The 17,847-nt window shown below is 40.9% G+C and overlaps 1 protein-coding gene and 1 long non-coding RNA gene across 3 annotated transcripts; one reads left to right on the forward strand and one right to left on the reverse strand.

Moving 5' to 3' along the window:
• The first annotated feature begins 24 nt into the window (after positions 1-24).
• CEBPZ (CCAAT enhancer binding protein zeta) lies at positions 25-17,072 on the forward strand. Of its 2 annotated transcripts, none has more exons than XM_080408097.1 (16): positions 25-212; positions 397-1,907; positions 2,959-3,190; positions 3,748-3,919; positions 4,530-4,618; positions 5,123-5,176; positions 5,869-5,971; positions 7,072-7,140; positions 8,904-8,970; positions 10,408-10,508; positions 11,922-11,982; positions 13,022-13,230; positions 14,192-14,275; positions 14,738-14,799; positions 14,884-14,965; positions 16,384-17,072. In XM_080408097.1, the coding sequence occupies exons 1-16, from the start codon at positions 66-68 to the stop codon at positions 16,521-16,523; spliced, it is 3,183 nt and encodes a 1,060-aa protein (XP_080264223.1). In that variant the 5' UTR covers positions 25-65; the 3' UTR covers positions 16,524-17,072. The 2 variants fall into 2 exon arrangements, with proteins under 2 accessions (XP_080264223.1, XP_080264224.1); XM_080408098.1 differs by having other exon boundaries at positions 13,022-13,218.
• Positions 16,243-16,739, reverse strand: LOC308071941. The gene is made up of 2 exons (XR_013931392.1): positions 16,602-16,739; positions 16,243-16,484 (listed from the first exon to the last, which is right to left on the reverse strand). It is a non-coding gene; the product is annotated as an uncharacterized lncRNA (long non-coding RNA).
• Positions 17,073-17,847: the final 775 nt, after the last annotated feature.

The raw sequence follows: 17,847 nt of genomic DNA on the forward strand, positions 1-17,847 counted from the left end.
GCCCCGCGGCCGGAAGCGCGACAGCGCCGTGGCTTCCGGCGGGCCGCAGCTTCCGGCGGGCAGCGATGGCGGGGCTGTGGGACTTCGGTGTGAGGAACCCGAAGGAGGCGGGTGGCGGCAGCGGCGAGGAGGAGGAGGATGATGAGGAAGGAGAAAACGGAGATGGCGAAGGGTTCACACTGGATGAAGTGCTGCGCCTCGGCGGCACCAAGGTAAGGGGGGGTGGGAGAGAGCGTGAGCACGTGGCGGCGGCCCCCCCCCGCCCCGGGCCGGGCTGAGCCGAGCCCGGCCCGGCCCGGGCCAGCGGGGAGCGGCGGGGGGTCTTTGGGAGCGGCTCGGGGAGCTTGTGGCCTCGGGCCAGGTCCGCCTGTAACGGCCGTGCTCTGCCGCCCGCAGCAAGACTACGTGATGCTGTGCGCCGTGGATGAGGCGGAGGAGATGGTGGACGGCGGCAAGAAGGACACGATCGACGACTTGAAGGAAGGGGAGCTGGAGGCGTTCGTCAGCTCCCTGGGGCTCGGCAAGTATGCGGAAAGTTGCCTGGTGATGGAGGAGGACGACAGCAGCAGCAAGGAGAAAGAGAAGACCCCAAAGAAAGAGAAAGGCAAGAAAGAAACAAACCCTCCTTCGTTGGGCGGGAAAAAAGGGAAACAAGTCAAGGAAAAGGCAAGCGTCGTGAAAGGCAGCAAGAAGAAGCAAGGTGGCAGTGATCAGGACCAGCACCTTGCAGCAAAAAAAGAGAATCTGGAAGAAGATTTTGAATTTTCTATTAGGCAAGTGATACTAATCAAACCAGGGGGCAAATGGTATGATCTAGAATACACCAACGAGTTCTCTTCAGAGCCACAAAATCAGATGCTTGTGTCCAAATATAAGGCCTTGGCCCAAAAGCTGTACCAACAGGAGACAGACCTGTATAAGAATAAGACGGATTATCAAAAGGGGGCCTCTTCGGCATGGATGAAAACTGTTGTGTCATCGGGTACCTTGGCTGACAGGATGGCAGCGATGACCCTTCTCATTCAGGACAGTGCTGTCCACAGTCTGCACTTTGTTGAGAACTTGGTAAACCTCATAAAGAAAAAGGGCAGCAGGCATCAGAGCCTTATGGCTTTGGATACTTTCAAGGAGCTTCTCATTACAGATCTCTTACCAGACAGTCGAAAATTATGGTCTTTCTCGCAGCGACCATTTAACAACATAGAGAAGATGTCCAGTGGCAACAGGGATTCAAGAGACAAGCGATTGGTACTGTGGTACTTTGAACATCAGCTGAAACTGCAGGTGGCAGAGTTTGTGCAGGCATTAGAAACACTGAGCCACGATTGTCTGACAGCAACAAAATCCCGAGCGCTGGCAGTTGCGCATGAGCTTCTCTGTAACAAGCCTGAGCAGGAGAAAGTTCTGCTTGTTCAGCTGGTAAATAAGCTGGGGGACCCTCAGAATAAAATTGCCACCAAAGCCTCTTATCTTTTAGAGACGTTACTTCACAAGCATCCAAACATGAAGGGAGTAGTGTGCAGTGAGGTGGAAAGGCTTTTGTATCGGTCAAACATTAATGTGAAAACTCAATATTATGCCATTTGCTTTCTAAATCAGATAGTCCTCAGTCATGAAGAAAGTGCATTGGCTAGCAAGCTGATAACTTTGTACTTCTGCTTTTTTCGGAACTGCATTAAGAAAAAAGACGTGGAATCCAAAATGCTCAGCGCTCTTCTTTGCGGGGTTAACAGAGCTTACCCTTATGCTGAGACTGGTGATGACAAAGTGAAAGAACAAATGGACACGTTATTTAAAGTTCTGCATCTTGTGAACTTCAGTACCAGTGTCCAGGCCCTGATGTTACTGTTTCAGGTGATGGACTCTCAGCAAACTGTATCGGATAGGTACTATGCAGCGCTGTACAAGTAAGTGATAGGATTCCATTTTGTAATATAAATTTAATTTTATGAGGTAGTCACCACTAATTTAAAGTTGTAGAAATGCTTATTTTGCTTCTAAAATCTTGTGTATTTGGTCTCATTGGCTAAAAGTTTTTGATGTTTTGTATGAGCTGGAAGAAAATGCATGCCATTTCTTTGACTTAACGTGGGGATGAAACAAGTTGGTAGTGATGGGTCCTGAGAACACAACACATGCATTTCATCCTTCGCACTGCTTTCTGGTGGCATGTTTTAATTCCAGATGTTACTTGAAACTGATAGAACTATTTCTGAAATCCCTTTTTGGATTACTCTGGTTTAGTCACATGATAGACTAAAATCTTGTTTCCTTTTTTTTCTTCTTCCGTACAGGGGAGAGGGGGAATATTATGTTTACAGATTCTTTAGATGACTGAATTTGTGTAGTTGGAAAGCCTTGTGTTATCAAAATGTCTCTTTTTTTTGTCCTAGCTGATTGTTGGGACTTTTTGTAGGATCCTTACAGGCTTCTGATTTGTTGACCAAAGGGAAGCTGCTGATTTTTTTTTAAGGAGGGAGCTCAGGTTACCACAGAATGTGCAGTGTATTTAAGGCCTTTACAGTGCCTGGCAGCCTGGGAAATATGTGGAGTAGAAAATTAAGTTGCCAATACATATATCTGGTCTGATTGTGAAGCATGCCAATTGCTAACCATTTTCTTTCTATTTTTTTGCACATCTGAATAGATTAATTTCTTTGAATAGCTCAACTTTTGAAGCAGGTTTCAGCTGAACTCAGTTTCCTTATATTAACAGTTTGGGTTTTTTTTGTTTTCTGGTACGAGGTTTTTTTAATCTTCAGTGTCTCATATATATCTAGAAATATTACAGGGCTGATGACAGTTCAGGGTTGATGGTAATGGTTTTGAGGAGTGGGGAACAAGCTGTTACTGACCTTAGATGGCACTCTGAAAAATGTAGATGATTGTTGTTAATAGCAGTTATTATCCTACATGCATTATAACAATCGTCAATGTTTTCTCCTGTGTGTTCTACAGAAAACTTCTAGATCCTGCTTTAGCAACGTGCTCAAAGCCATCCATGTTTCTTAATCTTGTCTATAAATCTCTGAAGGCAGATGTAGTGTCACGGCGTGTGAAGGCCTTTGTGAAGAGGTTACTTCAAGTCACTTGTGGACAAATGCCACCCTTCATTTGTGGAACCCTGTACCTTCTGTCTGAGCTTCTGAAAGCAAAACCAGAGTTAAGGGTCCAGTTACAGGATCATGTGGTATAAGATGATTTCTTTCTCTCTTTGTTTTTTCAGTAAGAGCTGTTTTCATAAACACCTTTCCCTAACCTGTTTGTTAGTAACCTGAGAGCTTGCTAGTGTATTCTGCTACTGGAGGAAGCACTTGAGCAATTATAACTACATTAAAAATCTGCACAGATGAAGGCGTTCTAAGCATTCTAGTGGGGCCTATGGACTTCATTCGTGGAGAGAAGATGATTTTGCTAAATGCTGTATAAGTAAGCAGGTGAACATTTTTCACCCAGAAGCTTTGTCAGAAGCATGGCCTGTTTGGTGGTTCTGTCTGCAGTCTCTGAAGTATAGCTAGGCAGGACTGGGTTTGGTTTTTTCCTTTCTGGGGAGACACCATTACACTTTTGTGATATAAGCTGCAAAGTTCAATTTTAAGTCCTGTATCAAGGCCAACAATCCATTGCTTAAACATTGGCCATCATTTGTTTATATTTTTGCAAGTAGCACCTTAAGAACTATTTTTCTAATAAATCAGAATAAAACTGGAAAGGAAAAGCTGTTTGTTAACATTTGTTGTGGTTTAGGAGTCAGATGATGAAGAGTGCTTTAAGGATCAAAAAGAGGCTGAAGAGGATGAGGAAAAATTTATGGATGCAGACAAAGTAGCAGGTGAAGAGAGGAGCACAACAGAAGATTCTGCTAAAACAAACAATTCAAATTCAACGGCCTCATGGGTGCATCATCTGAATATGGGAGGTAAATGAGAAGAAATTATAATTCATTTAACTTGTAACATTCTGTAACAGGGACACGTTGATCAAGACTTGTAAAATTAATTGATTAAAACATTATTTTAGCTTCTCAAATTCAAGTTTGATTCAAAGCAGTCTGTCAGAGTAATTATCTGTTAGTTCAGCAGCAATGAAGAGTCTGTATGAAGCTGCTAGTGTCTCACTTCATGCAGTTTACTGCATTTGTGCCGAAGCAAAAAACTGGCTTGGGAAATTTTTGCTTCCATATTCAGACACCTTCAAAGCAATGTAGCCAAGGTTAGGATGTGTAACTGCTCTTCGCTTGTGAAACTTGCTAGGACATTTGAACCTGCTTCTAGTTTCACTCTTTCCTGAAGATCTTTTGGAATGGAGCAGGGGTTTTCAGGAGCTTCCTTGGAAGCACACAGACTCACCTGTGCACCTGATCATACACTGGGGAAGGGGTGCTGAATATAACCCTTCCTTGCTACTGGATGAGTCTTTGGCCTGTGCAGCTAAGCATGGTGGGCAGCATTACTGTCATGTGAAATGAAAGTAATGTTCTCATAAAATCGACTGAGGAAATTTAAGTTTTCATCTCCTCTGCCTGTCAGGCAGGAAGAGTGGAGCTTTGTATGATCCTATGCACCGAAGTCCTTTATACTGCGGCGCCGAAAGTACAAGCCTTTGGGAACTGAAGAAGGTAAGGCGTTCTTACGCTGCTGATGACTGTGTTTCTTAGTGTGACCCTTGTATCGAGAGAAGAAAATTAACGTGGTTATTCATGGGGTAGCTACCTGGGTAACAACAGAAAGGTTAAAGCTGGCATTGTTCAGCGTTAAGCTTGTATGTGTTGCATAAAAAAAACCGCTGATGCTGCAGAGTAGGGAATAGGAATTTTTAAGTGGAGATTTGGACAGTAATAATCTTTCTTGACTTTTGGATCTTAGGTATGTACCACTAAAGCTTTTCAGTGTTGAATTCAACAAAATTGTAAGTGGGAATGTATTTAGTTAATGCAAATGCAAAATTAGAACTTGAAGTTGTTCAAGGGCAGGGCACATCAGTGTTGCGCTGCTGCATGTGTCTGTGTGTTACAGAGTGGTCATATGACAAAGTGGTGTTGTGAGGAGTCTGTTAAGTCAACATGAGTAATGATTGCATTTATTTTTAAAGCAGAAATAAATAAGTGGTTCATGTTTTTCAGCTTTCTGAACATTTTCATCCATCTGTGGCCCTATTTGCAAAAACAATTCTAGAAGTAAGTGCTTTTACTAGTCTGTAGCTTTGAAGTTTGATTTTTATGTTAGCTGTTTTTGCCATTTGAAAAATATATTATAAAGCCATCTTGCACCCTGGAGATCACTAGCAACTCTGCAGCACTCTAACATACACTCAAATCCAAAACTTTTCATGGAATTGAAGTGTTTTATGTAAAGGAGACTACTCACAGAAGTAATTAACTTGGTAGAAAGGTGGGTATTACATGATTCCTAATGGTTTTTTTTTAGTTCTGTCTTTTTGTTTAAGATAGGGTATTTATGTGGGGAACCCAGGTGTTGAAACAAATTCTTTGTTAACTGTTGTGTTATGCCAAAAATACTCAAACCTACACAAATAAATAAAATACTTATTTTTCATTTGAATATATGGTATCCAAATAGTGCTGAGTATTAACTGTTACTGGCATACTACATTGCAAGGCACTTCATCACTGAAACAAAGCGAACAAAGTGGTTTTTCATTAAGAAAATAATGAACTTGCAAAAATAAGAACCTGTACAGGAGTGTCTTAACTGGTCAGGCTCATGTGATGAAGTATCCCCAAGTCTTTGTCTTTTTAAAGTGTGGGTTAATGGTCTTGGACTGTGTTTACTTAGTTCTCTGTGTTTTATAGTTACTGTCTTTCTAAAATCCAGACCTTAATGATTTTTGGCTTTCTTGTTCTTTCAGGGAAATCACATTCAGTACTCTGGTGACCCTTTGCAGGATTTCACGTTAATGAGATTCTTGGATCGCTTTGTGTACAGGAATCCCAAACTCCATAAAGGCAAAGGTATGAACTTCCCTGGACATACTAGCATATGCTCTTGATTAGTGATGGAGACCAAACTCTCTTTCTCTCAGATTGCCTAGTAACCCTTTGTGCTTGTCAGATATTTGGGGTGCATGTGGTGCAAGGAGTGGGATCTGTCTTCAGGGCTGCAAGAGCAGCGTCTCAGAACCAGCTGACAGTCACATGCTGCTGCCTCTCACATCTGCAGCACAGAAATTGTTAACCTAGCAGGAATAAGCAAAGTGATAGGGGAATGTAAAGACTACAGAATGGTTGATTTGGAAGGTCATCTGCTCAAGCAGGGCCACCTGGAGCAGGCTGTCCAGATGGCTTTTGAGTGTCTCCAAGAATGGAGACTCCACTGCCTTTTGGGGCAACCTGTGCCAGTGTTTGCCGTCACAGTGAAAAAGTGTTACCTGATGTTCAGACGAAGCCTCCTGTGTTTCAGTGTGTGCCCATCACCTCTTGACCTGTCATGGGCACCACTGGAAAGCGCCTGGCTCTGTCTTCTTTATACCCTCCCTTCAGGTATTTATAGACATTGATCGGATCCCCCCGAGCCTCCTCTTCTCCAAGCTGAACAATCGTACCTTTCCTCACAGAAGAGATGCACCACTCCATCATCTTAGTGGTCCTTTGCTGGGCTCTCTCAAGTGTGCCCGTGGTTGCCTAGTGCTGGGGAGCCCAGACCTGGACACAGCACTCCAGGTGTGGTCTCACAAGTGCTGAGTAGAGGAGAAGGATCACCTCTCTCCACCAGTTGGCAACACTCCTCCTTGTGCAGCCAAGGATACTGTCAGCCTTTTTTGCTGCAGGGTCACATTGCTGGCTCATGGCCAACTCGGTGTCCACCAGTTGCTTTCCAGCTGCTTTCCAGCTGGGCAGCCTCAGCATATACTGGTGCATAGGGTTGTTCCTCCCCAGGTGAAGGGCTTGGCACTTCCCCTTGTTGAACTGCACAAGGGCCCTGTCAGCCCATTTCTCCAGTCTTTTGAGGTCGTTATGGATGGCAGCAAAACCATCTGGTGTATCAGCCACTCCTCACTCTTCTGTATCAGCAGTAATAAAATGATTTGTTTCTGATTTATGCTCTGCTACAGAAAACACCAGCAGTGTGGTCATGCAGCCGAAGAAGAAACAGTTTATGAAAGATACACAGAATCTTGCAGGTAAGCTAGCCCCTTTTCAGTAAGATTATGATGAATTAAAAATTCTTGGCTGGTTGTGGTAGACGTGTCATCTGTGCTGTCTACGCTATTTCTGTTAGCAGTAAAAGAAAGTTCTGTCCCTCAGGAATGCGGTGGTGCTGCCTGATGGTCAGGATCAGGTCTCGTCTTGTAAGTGTGCATGGAATCTCCACAGCTGAAACTTTGGATCCATTGAATCGTTTTAAGAACAAATGACATAAAGCAGGTTACCTCAACTGTTAGTCTCTTGAGTAGGAAAACTTGTCTTCTACTGCAGCACTTGGCTACACGCCAAATTTTTAAGACCTTTCTTTTCTCTGTTTTCTCTCCCTAAATGCCAATTATTTTTTATTGTAGTAATTTCTTTTTCTTAGCCAGTGCATGATGAAGATCATACCTTACATTTAGCCATCCCATTGAGAAATGTATAAACAGTGTAGGAGGTTCTCAGAGTGTGTAGGAGAGAACTTCCTGACACAGCTGCTCAGCGAGCCAGCCAGGGAAGGTGCCCTGCTGGACCTTTTTAACTGAACAGAGAAGGACTTGTGTGTGGTGGTGTGATGGTTGGAGGCCGTTCTGGGCATAGTGATCACAAAATGATAGGGTTTTTGATTCTCAGGGAAGTAAGGAAGGGGGAGCTTCCTGGCTTTACACTGGGTTAAAAGCTGCCTGGCCAGCTGAGCCCAGACAGTGGTGGGGAATGGAGTTACATTGCGCTGGAGGATGGTCACCAGTGGTTCTCCAGGGCCCGGTACTGGGGCCAGTTCTGTTCAATATCAAGGAACTGAATGAGGGGATCGAGCGCACCCTCAGCCAGTTCCCAGCTGCCACCAGGCTGGGGGAGTGTTGACCTGCTGGGCTCTGCAGGGGGGTCTGGGCAGGCCGGGCCGATGGGGTGAGGTTCCACAGGGCTCAGTGCCGGGCCCTGCCCGAGGGTCACACCAGCCCCCCGCAGCTGCAGGCTGGGGCAGGGGCTGGGAACTGCCCGGCGGGGAAGGGCCCTCAGCACTGGTGGGGCCACATCTCGCACCCTGGGGTGTTTCAGGCCCCTCACTGCAGGGGGGACGCTGAGGGGCTGGAGCGTGTCCAGAGCCGGGCAGGGGCTGGATGTCAGGTTTTGGAACAGGCTGCCCAATTAAGTGGTTAAGTCACCCTTTTTCTCCTTTGGTTTACTTCTGAGGTGAGGGAGGAAAGGGGAATGTAGGAGGGTAAAAATCTTTTCCACAGGGAACCTGATCAGTACCCTAGTCGATCTGCTCTTGCAGCGTCCTGTTTTGCTTCAGTTCCTCAGAAGTGGTGGCAGGGTGATGCTCAGCATACTTAGCAGGTGTACAGTCCTGCCTTGCAGCTGCTACTGAGCATTTCTACTGCCCGCAGTGCTGGGCAGAAGTGTTTCCAGTGTTTTAGTGTATGACAGCTAGTTTATCTTATTTCCTACTTTTTTTGTTTTACTTTTTTTTAGAATGCATTCCTGCTTTAGGTGATTGCAAAATCTCCCTTGCTTATACATAGATTAAAACCTGGTTAGGGCTGTGCCCCCTATGTTTTTCCATAGGGTCTGCTCCTAAGTATCAGTATGTACGCTGAGAACTGTTACTTTTAATAGCTTGTGAGATGAGCTCCACTTTATTTAATGAATGACACTGCGTACTGTGTAATTTTATCTGTGCATGCTGTCCAACTTTTTAAAAGAGTAACAATCATTTCAACTGGAGATGAAATCAGTTTGTTCTTTGTTTTTGCAGTCAACAGTAAAGAATTCCGAGCCAAAGATGAAAGCAAAATCCCAGTGAATGAAGTGTTTTTTCACAGGTAATGAAATGCTTATGAGCATTCCATTTAAAGAGTTGTTTTTTAGAAGCAAAGCTATCAAAACCAGTTACATTTCGTAACTATTCTCTGGCATTCCAGGTGTTTTCAAAATTTGATTAATTTGAGTGACTTCTGAGGACAGTACTTTCCTTAGAACATAATTTCAGTATTTTTCAGAAGTCCTTGGGAAAGAATATCACTTATGGACAAAGGCTTATATCACTTATGAAATCAGTGCTTATAGCCTAAGATTAAGTAACTTGACATTGTAATAAAGAAGCCTTATACAATGGGTAATGGTGAATGTGGTAATTCTTATGCATTAGAAGTGTATTTATAAAAACCTGGAATATACCTTGTTTACATTACTAGCATCAAAGTTTATTAGAATGGAACAAAGCAAAAAAAGTCAGAGGAGCTAGTTTTCTGTGTATTTATTTTTTTTGTATTCATAGTTCTTTCTGTTTAGTTGGCTTTCAGATCATGATATAAAAATGCAACTGCAACACTAAAATTGGAGTGATATTTAGCAAAGATTTGTTCTTACTAGGTCAAAATACTAGTTATATGTGAGTGTCTCCTTAGGAATTAGTGTTTGAATTAACTTCATTTATTTTGTGTAATTAACTTTGTGGGGTTTTTTTGTTTTTGTTTAATGAATTCATTGCTGTAGGGGTTTTTAAAATTTTTGAAGTATCAGGTTAATGGAGTTTTACTAATTTTAATTAATTGTTATTATAATATCGAGGATTGTAATATAAATAAATAAAACAGTGGTATTCATTTTGAGATTGAAGAAAAGCAGCTTAAAGTCATGCCCCTGTCTGAAAAGTTAACGGTATTGTTAAATTAAAGATGACTGACACTGAGATTACACATTGAAAGTCTTCCATATGAAGTGCTGCACTCGTTTGCTCTTATATATGATCAAAATTGCCTTCTGTGCTTGGTGGTTCTTTAATATGAAGTGGAGGAGAGAAAATGGTTTAAAATAGCTGACGGAAGGTAAAACTAAGCACACAAAAGAAGAGGGCTGGGGAGGACATGTTTAACAGAACTTAACGGATGAGTCTCTTTCATATATTTTATTTTCCTCCCAATTAGATTCAGGTTGAACTTGATCCTTTCTTCCTTATCAGTATAAGGCAGATTTTCACATCTTTCCTGTGCCCTTTTATAAATTCACTATGTTCAGAATAATTTCTGGCACTTCTGGTTGTGAAATTTGTTTTAAATCTTACAGTACATGGCTTACTCTTTGAAAACCAAAGTAAATCTAAATCTCTGATTTGACATGTGTTTGAAACCATTACTTAAAATTTTAAACTGGCAACATACATGTGAAACAATCTGCAAGGTTGGTTTTTTTTTATTTAAAACCTTGTCATAAAGATCATCACTTGTAATTTTGTGTCTGAGATCAATATATTATTTCAGATTTTATTCAAAGTTTGATAAGAAGAGAGAGAAACAAAGGCGTCAGGATGATGAAGAGAGTGTGGAAGACGTAGATGATGATGAATTTGAAAGAGCATTGGGTGAGGTTGTGTTTTTCCTTGCAGTAACTCTTCCAATATTTCCTGCTTTTGCAAATTATTAGTTTATTTTTTTTATAGTTTATATTGTGGAAAAGAGCCAGATAAAGGAATATGGAAGTGGAAGAAAACTGGCTTTCAAATTCCCCTTCTATGTCATAGTGTCCATCATGTAAGCCAGCTGGATGGCCATCCTGTAAAAGAGGTCTTCTGCTCACGACTCCAGTAGTTGGCTTGTTCACGTGGGTGGAAACTGATTTTGAGCATAAGCTGACGAGCGGGAGCTCATGTCTTTTTGTTTTTCCCTAATGTAGTCTGAGAGATAAAAGTAACTTTTTTTTTAACAGCATGTAACATCTGCTTCTATTCTTCCTTTACTGCTTGGCCTTTTTTAATCTGACAGTTTCTCTCGTTGTTGTTCCTAGCATCTTTCAAGAGGTTATTAGTTCCCTTAGATCCTTGGCAAACTTCTGCAGTAGTCTTAGCACTTCCTATAGCATCTACTTTGCTTTGGAAATAGTGTTTGATTTGTTACAGAATCTAGATCTGTTAGTGTACCATAAAATGCCCATTATTTTATGATATCATATTTTGATTGTACAGTAATACGTGTATTTGGAAAAAAAAAAATACCCAGTTAGCTCTCTGTAACTGCTTTATACAATATGTTTAGAGAATTCTGAACTCCTGTAGCAGGATTCTTCCTTAGTATCTCAATTAGTATGGTCTTTGTTAGGACAAGAATCCATTACTAATTGTGGTGGTTGTTTTTTATTAGTATCACTAATAAGCTGACTGTCTCTTAGGATTTGCTTCATAATTCAGAAGCTTAAATTAAGGACCCTCTAATGTTAATCTTTACTCTTTGAAACAGGTGTAATTTTTCAGTTTTGTTTTTATCTTCTATTTTATATAGCAGTTTGTTCCTAAGTGAATCTGGTGATAGGAGCTTTCATCCTCTAGTTCTGCTTGCTTTTCTGTCTAATCTGAAAATTAACATACAGGCTAGCTGGCAGGACACTTGCTTGGGGTATCTTAATTGGATCTTTGTTCTATCTGACTTGGAGCATCCCATCTGCCAACTAAGCTTGAATCACTGGGCAATTGCGTGTCCATTTGTGCTTGTCTGCTTCCCATGTCATCTGGTTCTAGCCAGAAATTATATCCTGGATAATATATGACTTTTATTGTTTTTTCAAAGGAAAATGTTTTTTCAGAAAAAGTCCAGTTAGCTGTGGGTAACTATTTTGTGCAGTATTTTTCTAGGAGTGTGAACCCTTTTGTACCAGCGCCCTTTGTAATTGATGCAGATCATATGAACTGTTCAGGAAAATGATACCTAAAACCAATATATTTTGTAATTATTTCATATTTCTTTTTTTGACTTTGTAGTAATAAAGATTTTTTTTCCCCTAGATGAATTTGAAGCTGCAGATAATGCCATTAATGTCAGCCAGGATGACCTTGATTTTGCTGGGTAAGACTGGAAATTGGTTCTCTCATCTCTTGATTTAATACCTGCATAGAGTTTTACTCCACAAAATCGGGTATTCTTTTTCAAAAAGACTCGGAATATCACCTTGCAAAAAAGGTAATAGCAGTTGAACCCTGGGTAATCCCACGTAATATTTTATTTATAAAATGCAGCAAGCCAGTAAGCAAGGTAAGATCTTGTTTTCATTGTCTCAGGTTTCAGTTTGAGAATTACCAAGTACAAAAGCAAGCAGAATGAGGCATAATGGTACTGCTGCTGTAAGGAGTGGTTGTAACTGGACCTAACACAGTAAATAAACTTTGTGGAATCCAGAGTCACAGAGCTCAGTTCTCGGGAAGTTAGCAGTTTCATTAATCATAGAATCATTTAGGTTGGAAAAGACCTTTAAGATCATTGAGTCCAGCCGTGAATGATTAAGTAGCCTATTTTTTACTTAAATGTATCTGTAATACAGCTTTCGAATCAGCACAGAAGTGTTTTTTACTTGAGGTGAAAGGAGAATTGAAGCTTTAACTTCTAGTGAAACCTAGATTTTTGTGATCCAGACCGGTGTGAGTGAAAAATACCAGAGGAGACAAAAACCAAATAACCATCTAGTACATGAAGAACCATGTTTCCTTTCATAATTTTTTTTTTTAAAAGTCATCTTATTTCTTCATTTAGTAGAGTTGCTAGGGATACCAGCAGTTTGTGTGTTTTACAGAAAAGACTTTCTGAAAAGGAGCAAAGGCATATAGGAGATAAACTACTGAAGTTGACATTTCTGTTAATTTCACAATAGGGTTTTCTCCAGAACTTCTTAGAATACTTGACTTACTATAAGAATATAGTTCCATATGCTGATGTTGAAAACATATCTGTGTGCATAATACGTGCTTCTCAGGTCTTAGCCTACATTTACAGTAGTTTGCATTAATGTTGAACTTTTCTAACAGTGTCAGTAGATAGATGTTACCTAGCTGGAAAGTGTTTTGCCAGATGAAGTGCTAGGCTTGCTACTTCTTGGGGTTTTTTTTTTTAGTAATATAAAAAAGAAAACCAAAGGTGGTAAGAAAGGCCAAAGAAGTGAGGAATCCAGTGCTGACTGGGAGGATTCTGGTGATGAAGATGAATTCAGTGATCTGGACGATGAGGAAGTCTCCTTAGGAAGTATGGAGGAAGACTTTGGAGATGATATGGATGAAGAAGGAGGTGTATTTCTGGATGTGTCTGATGATGGTAATAGCCTGGGTAAAGTACTGGTTATTATTGATAAATGAGAAGAAAAAGCATTAAAAATAAATCACCTAATATGTAATTACATATATATATAAATCCAGATTTAGTTACCTAGGTGGAAGTTTTGGCTTTTCAGTAAAGAAGTGACAAGAAGTCCTTCTCTGGACAATGAAGTCTTGAGAGAAATATTTCATGGCACAGCCTCTTAGGTGAAAGTGGGAATTGGGTATCTGGGTATAAAAACTTGCAAACAAGACATGTTTCTTTCATTCCGAAAACTGGCTAGAATAGGCAGAAACATTAAAAAATCTAAAAGAGAAAAATAAGAATCTGGTACTTGGTAATTTTTTCATTTATTTAGACCTAGTTAATGTTGATTATTTTTTTTTCTTTAGATGAGGTAACATTTTTTTAAACTGCTGTCTCATAAGTAACAGCTTACTCTTGTAATAGAGCGAAACACCCACATTTTTATTACCACTGTAATAATAACCAATCATTGCACCTGCGCAGTTTTATTATCTTTTTAGCTGAAAAGCAGTTTACGTGGTATACAGTTTATGTGGCTGGAAAAACACAGATTAATGGAGTGTTTCAGCTAAAGGTCACAGGTAGAGGAGGTAAACTATTCATACAGCTGTTAACACATGAATTTTTCATGAGATTATTATTTCACCAAACTTACCAAGCAGACGTACAAGGTTTACATAACACTTGCTTTTAGCCTTCATATTGTATTTATCTTAGTATCATATTTCAATCCTTTTGGTGTTATGGAAAAAAAGCATAAAGAATGGCACACCACTGACCAATTGTTAATTGGGTTGCGTGCGCTGTGTTTCAAACTTTTGTAAAGACTTGGACCATTATGACAAATATACCTAAAAAGGAATGTTACTCTGCTGTGCTTTGAACACATGTACATGGTGTGAGAATGGGAGGCTGATGTATCTTCCCCCCCCCCCCCCATCAGACCTGAACAATGACAAGCAATTGAAGTCTGTCAGCAAAAAGAGCAAGAGGAAGAAAGATATGCATTTTGTGGGATCGCTTGAAGGTAAGGAACGACTGCCATGATTTCTGTTTGAGAAGGCTTGACACAAATACAGAGTCTGAAAAACTTTGGAATCAGAGGAGTTTAGTACAGTAGGTTATCTACACTTTTGGATCTCGGTTTGGATTTGAGTAAATCATAAATGAAAAGGAGGTTGTCCTCCAACCAGCGTTGCCTGATTCAGAGTGACAATCTGCTGTTGAAGGAGGAACTTTTGAAGGAAGGATGGCATTGTGCCAACAGTCTGTGCACCTAAAACTAACACCTGATGCACAGATTTGTGCTGCTTAGTTCTTGGTTGGGAACTTTTCTTCTTTTTTTTCGGGCAGGTGGAGAATAAAAATTTCTTACCACAGCTATTTTAGATGGTTTCATTAAATAAAAAAAAATAAATTAAACCCACTGTTTTAATGCCTTTGTGAACTTGAAATTCTGTCTCTTAAGAATAATACTTTTTGTTTGAAGGATCTAGTCGAGGAAAGAAGAGAAAACTCCCAGATGCCAATATACTAGCATCTGCAGAAGAGGTGAGTTTGATCCGTGCCTAGCAAAAGGTGATGAAGCATTTTACCTGTCTTTGTAATAAAATACTAAAAATTCTCTCTTTAAAGTTTGGCTATCTGCTGGATGAAAATGCTGGGTCCAAGTTTGACAATATTGGAATGAACGCCATGGCCAACAGAGATAATGCAAGTAAGTACATGCTGCAAATAGCTGACAGTTGTAATACTGGTTTACTTCTTTCTCTTCAGAGTCTGTACTTAAAAAGATGTACCTTCTTTAACTGATACATACACATGGTCAGAAACCACACGGTAGCAACAGTAGCTCAATGTCAGCAAGACATGACTTTAGTTTTATTCAGTTATGAGAGCTGCCCAATATTAACTGTGACTACTGGAGTGAACAAGGCTTCAGGAAAGAGGAAGAAGCTATCATGTGCCCCTTTCACACCGTGAATAAGGACAGGCAGTATGCTGTTGTCAAGTGTTGGTGTGAATTTTGCTCTAATAAAAGACTGTCCTGGATTCTTGGCAAGGGAAGGCATAAGGCATGGCTGTCTATCTACCTACCAGGGTATTTCCTTGCAGTATTGGTGAACCAAAAGTAGTTTCCCAGAAATAATTCTAATGAATTAAATGTGTATACATTTGTCATGGTTTGACCCCAGCTGGTAACTAAGTACCACGCAGTTGCTCGCTTGCTCCAGCCCCCACCGTGGGATGGGGAGCAGAACTGGGGAGAAAAGTAAAACTCATGGGTTGACGGAAGAACAACTTAATAATTGAAATAAATTAAAACTATAATAATAATTGTAATGAAAAGGAGAGAGAGGGGGAGAGGAATAAAATCCAAGGTGGGGGAAAAAACCCCCAAGCGATGCACAATACAGTTGCTCACCATCCACTCACTAACTGATGCCCAGCCGGTCCCTGAGCAGTGACTGCCAGCTCCAGACCAACTCCCCCCCCCGTCTGTATACTCAGCGTTATGTCATATGGTACAGAATATCCCTCTGGCCAGTTCGGGTCAGCTGTCCTGGCTGTGTCCCCTCCCAGCTTCTTGTGCCCCCCAGCCTGCTCACTGGTGGGGACTAAGAAACTGAGAAGTCTTTGGCTTATTATAAACATTACTCAGCAACAACTAAAAACATCAGTGTGTTACCAACAGTATTTTCCTACTAAATCCAAAACACAGCACTGCACCAGCTACTGAAAAGAAAATTAACTGCCACCCAGCAGAAACCAGGATAGCACTGATTAAATAATCAGTCCTTTGTAGAGCTTTTGCAAGTGTTGCTGGTGTCACCTGGAAAATGTTAACAGCGCTCAAACACTGTGTACTCCTAATGCAAGTGTGTCTAGCATTAGTAAAATACAAAGCAATGGGAAGAGCAGTGTTAAACTCTGAGATTCTGAGATGGTAGGGTATGTTTTATGAAATGAGAAAACCAAAACTTTCCTCTGGTGTCAAAAAATATCAGCAGCTTGCACTTTATTAACATTTATAAATACAGTAACCAAGTTCAAACTTCTACATATTCGTCTGTATTCCACATCGTGGTCAGAGGTATCCCATCAGCTCCTCATTTCTCACCTTTCCTCCTACAGATGTCAAACAGATCCAGTGGGAAATAGAGCGTGACAAGTGGCTTCACAATAGGGATGTGAAAAGCATCATCAAAAAGAAGAAACAGTTCAGGCACAGAGCGCTGAAAAACAAGTACAAAGGCAAGAAATCAAAAAGATGAACCGGACGTTTTAATGTGGACATTTTACAGTAATTATTCTTAAAAAATAATTTTTAATTAGTCACACATCTTTCTTACTTCAGTTCTTGCTGCTTAACCATGTCATTTGGTCATTCTCTCTTATGCCGTGAATTCCAGACCACTCGTTGGATTTGTAATACACTGAAAAATAGGAAATGCCATGTTAGCTCTAACTTGGGCGTGTCTGAAGGTGAGCCGCTTTGTGGCCAGTTTTGTTGGATGCGTAGTCCCCCAGTTCTGAGGACTCTATCCAACAGTCTGACACTCCAGCCACACTCATGCATAACAATAAACACTTCTGCAGTGTCTCCTGGGGTAAGTTTTAAGCAATAATAAAATCTATTTTATACATAAGATGCAACAGAAGCGTCAACCATCCTCCTGAAGTCAACAACTACAAACCTACCTTCCAGAATTGATGGAAACCTCTTCTGCATTGTGTATCTGAAATCTGAGAAGATAAATCACAGTTACTTTACCCAACATATTTTAAGATGAATAACTAAATGCACTATTTTTCTAACTAGATTACTTGTCTGAGCTCCTTAGTTACAGCTACCATTAAATAACTAAATAACATGATCTGAATTTACTGTTTAAAAATTGTATCACAGGCTCTATTCAGGTTACTCGTATGTGCAGCCCTACCATCATCACAGTGTTTTCTGAGCTTCCTCACCATTGTGATAACCAAATACGAGCTACAGATTCACAGCAAGCTGAATGTCTCATAGACTGACATGCAAATGAAAACTGGGAAAACTACTTTGTTTCCTTACACAGCTTTAGGTGTTTGCTGAATTGTCCTGGGGGCTGCTTTGGCAACCCAGTAGAAAATCACGTAATGATAGCTTTATGCTCTTTTAATGATTTACAGCAGCTCACAGAAGGATCTTATCAATGCTAGTACTAGCACAAAGAAAGCTGTAAAAGCCTCTGTCTGAGGACACAGCTGTTAGATGAGCTCGCTGCACCTTACTGAACTACAGGTCAAGAAAATTTTCTGCACAGGCACATAAGAACTAGGACCTAGGACTGAAAAGGGGTAGAAATGAGAAACGATTAACACCCTGCACCAAGTTACCAAGATAGCGATGCATCTACACTCCACGTTTTTGTTACGTATTTTTTTAATAAGAACGCAAAAAAAGATTGCGTAAGGTTAACAAATGCAAACTGGTGTAGCATAGGTGAAGTTCAGGTTGAACTGTGTGTGAGGACCGCGCTACTGCTGGAAGGGGCGGGCTGGTGGCCTCGCAGGCACAGCCGCCGCTGCCGGGGCTGTGCGGGGCAAACCCGGTAA

The sequence above is a fragment of the Falco punctatus genome (assembly GCF_963210335.1).
Source record: "Falco punctatus genome assembly, chromosome: 12".
NCBI classification, from domain to species: Eukaryota; Metazoa; Chordata; class Aves; order Falconiformes; family Falconidae; genus Falco; species Falco punctatus.

Coding starts and splice junctions, on each gene's coding strand:
- CEBPZ (XM_080408097.1), top strand. CDS start 66: ATGGCGGGGCTGTGGGACTTCGGTGTGAGGAACCCGAAGGAGGCGGGT. Junction 4,619..5,122: donor GCCTTTGGGAACTGAAGAAG/GTAAGGCGTTCT, acceptor CATGTTTTTCAG/CTTTCTGAACATTTTCATCC. Junction 11,983..13,021: donor GATGACCTTGATTTTGCTGG/GTAAGACTGGAA, acceptor TTTTTTTTTTAG/TAATATAAAAAAGAAAACCA.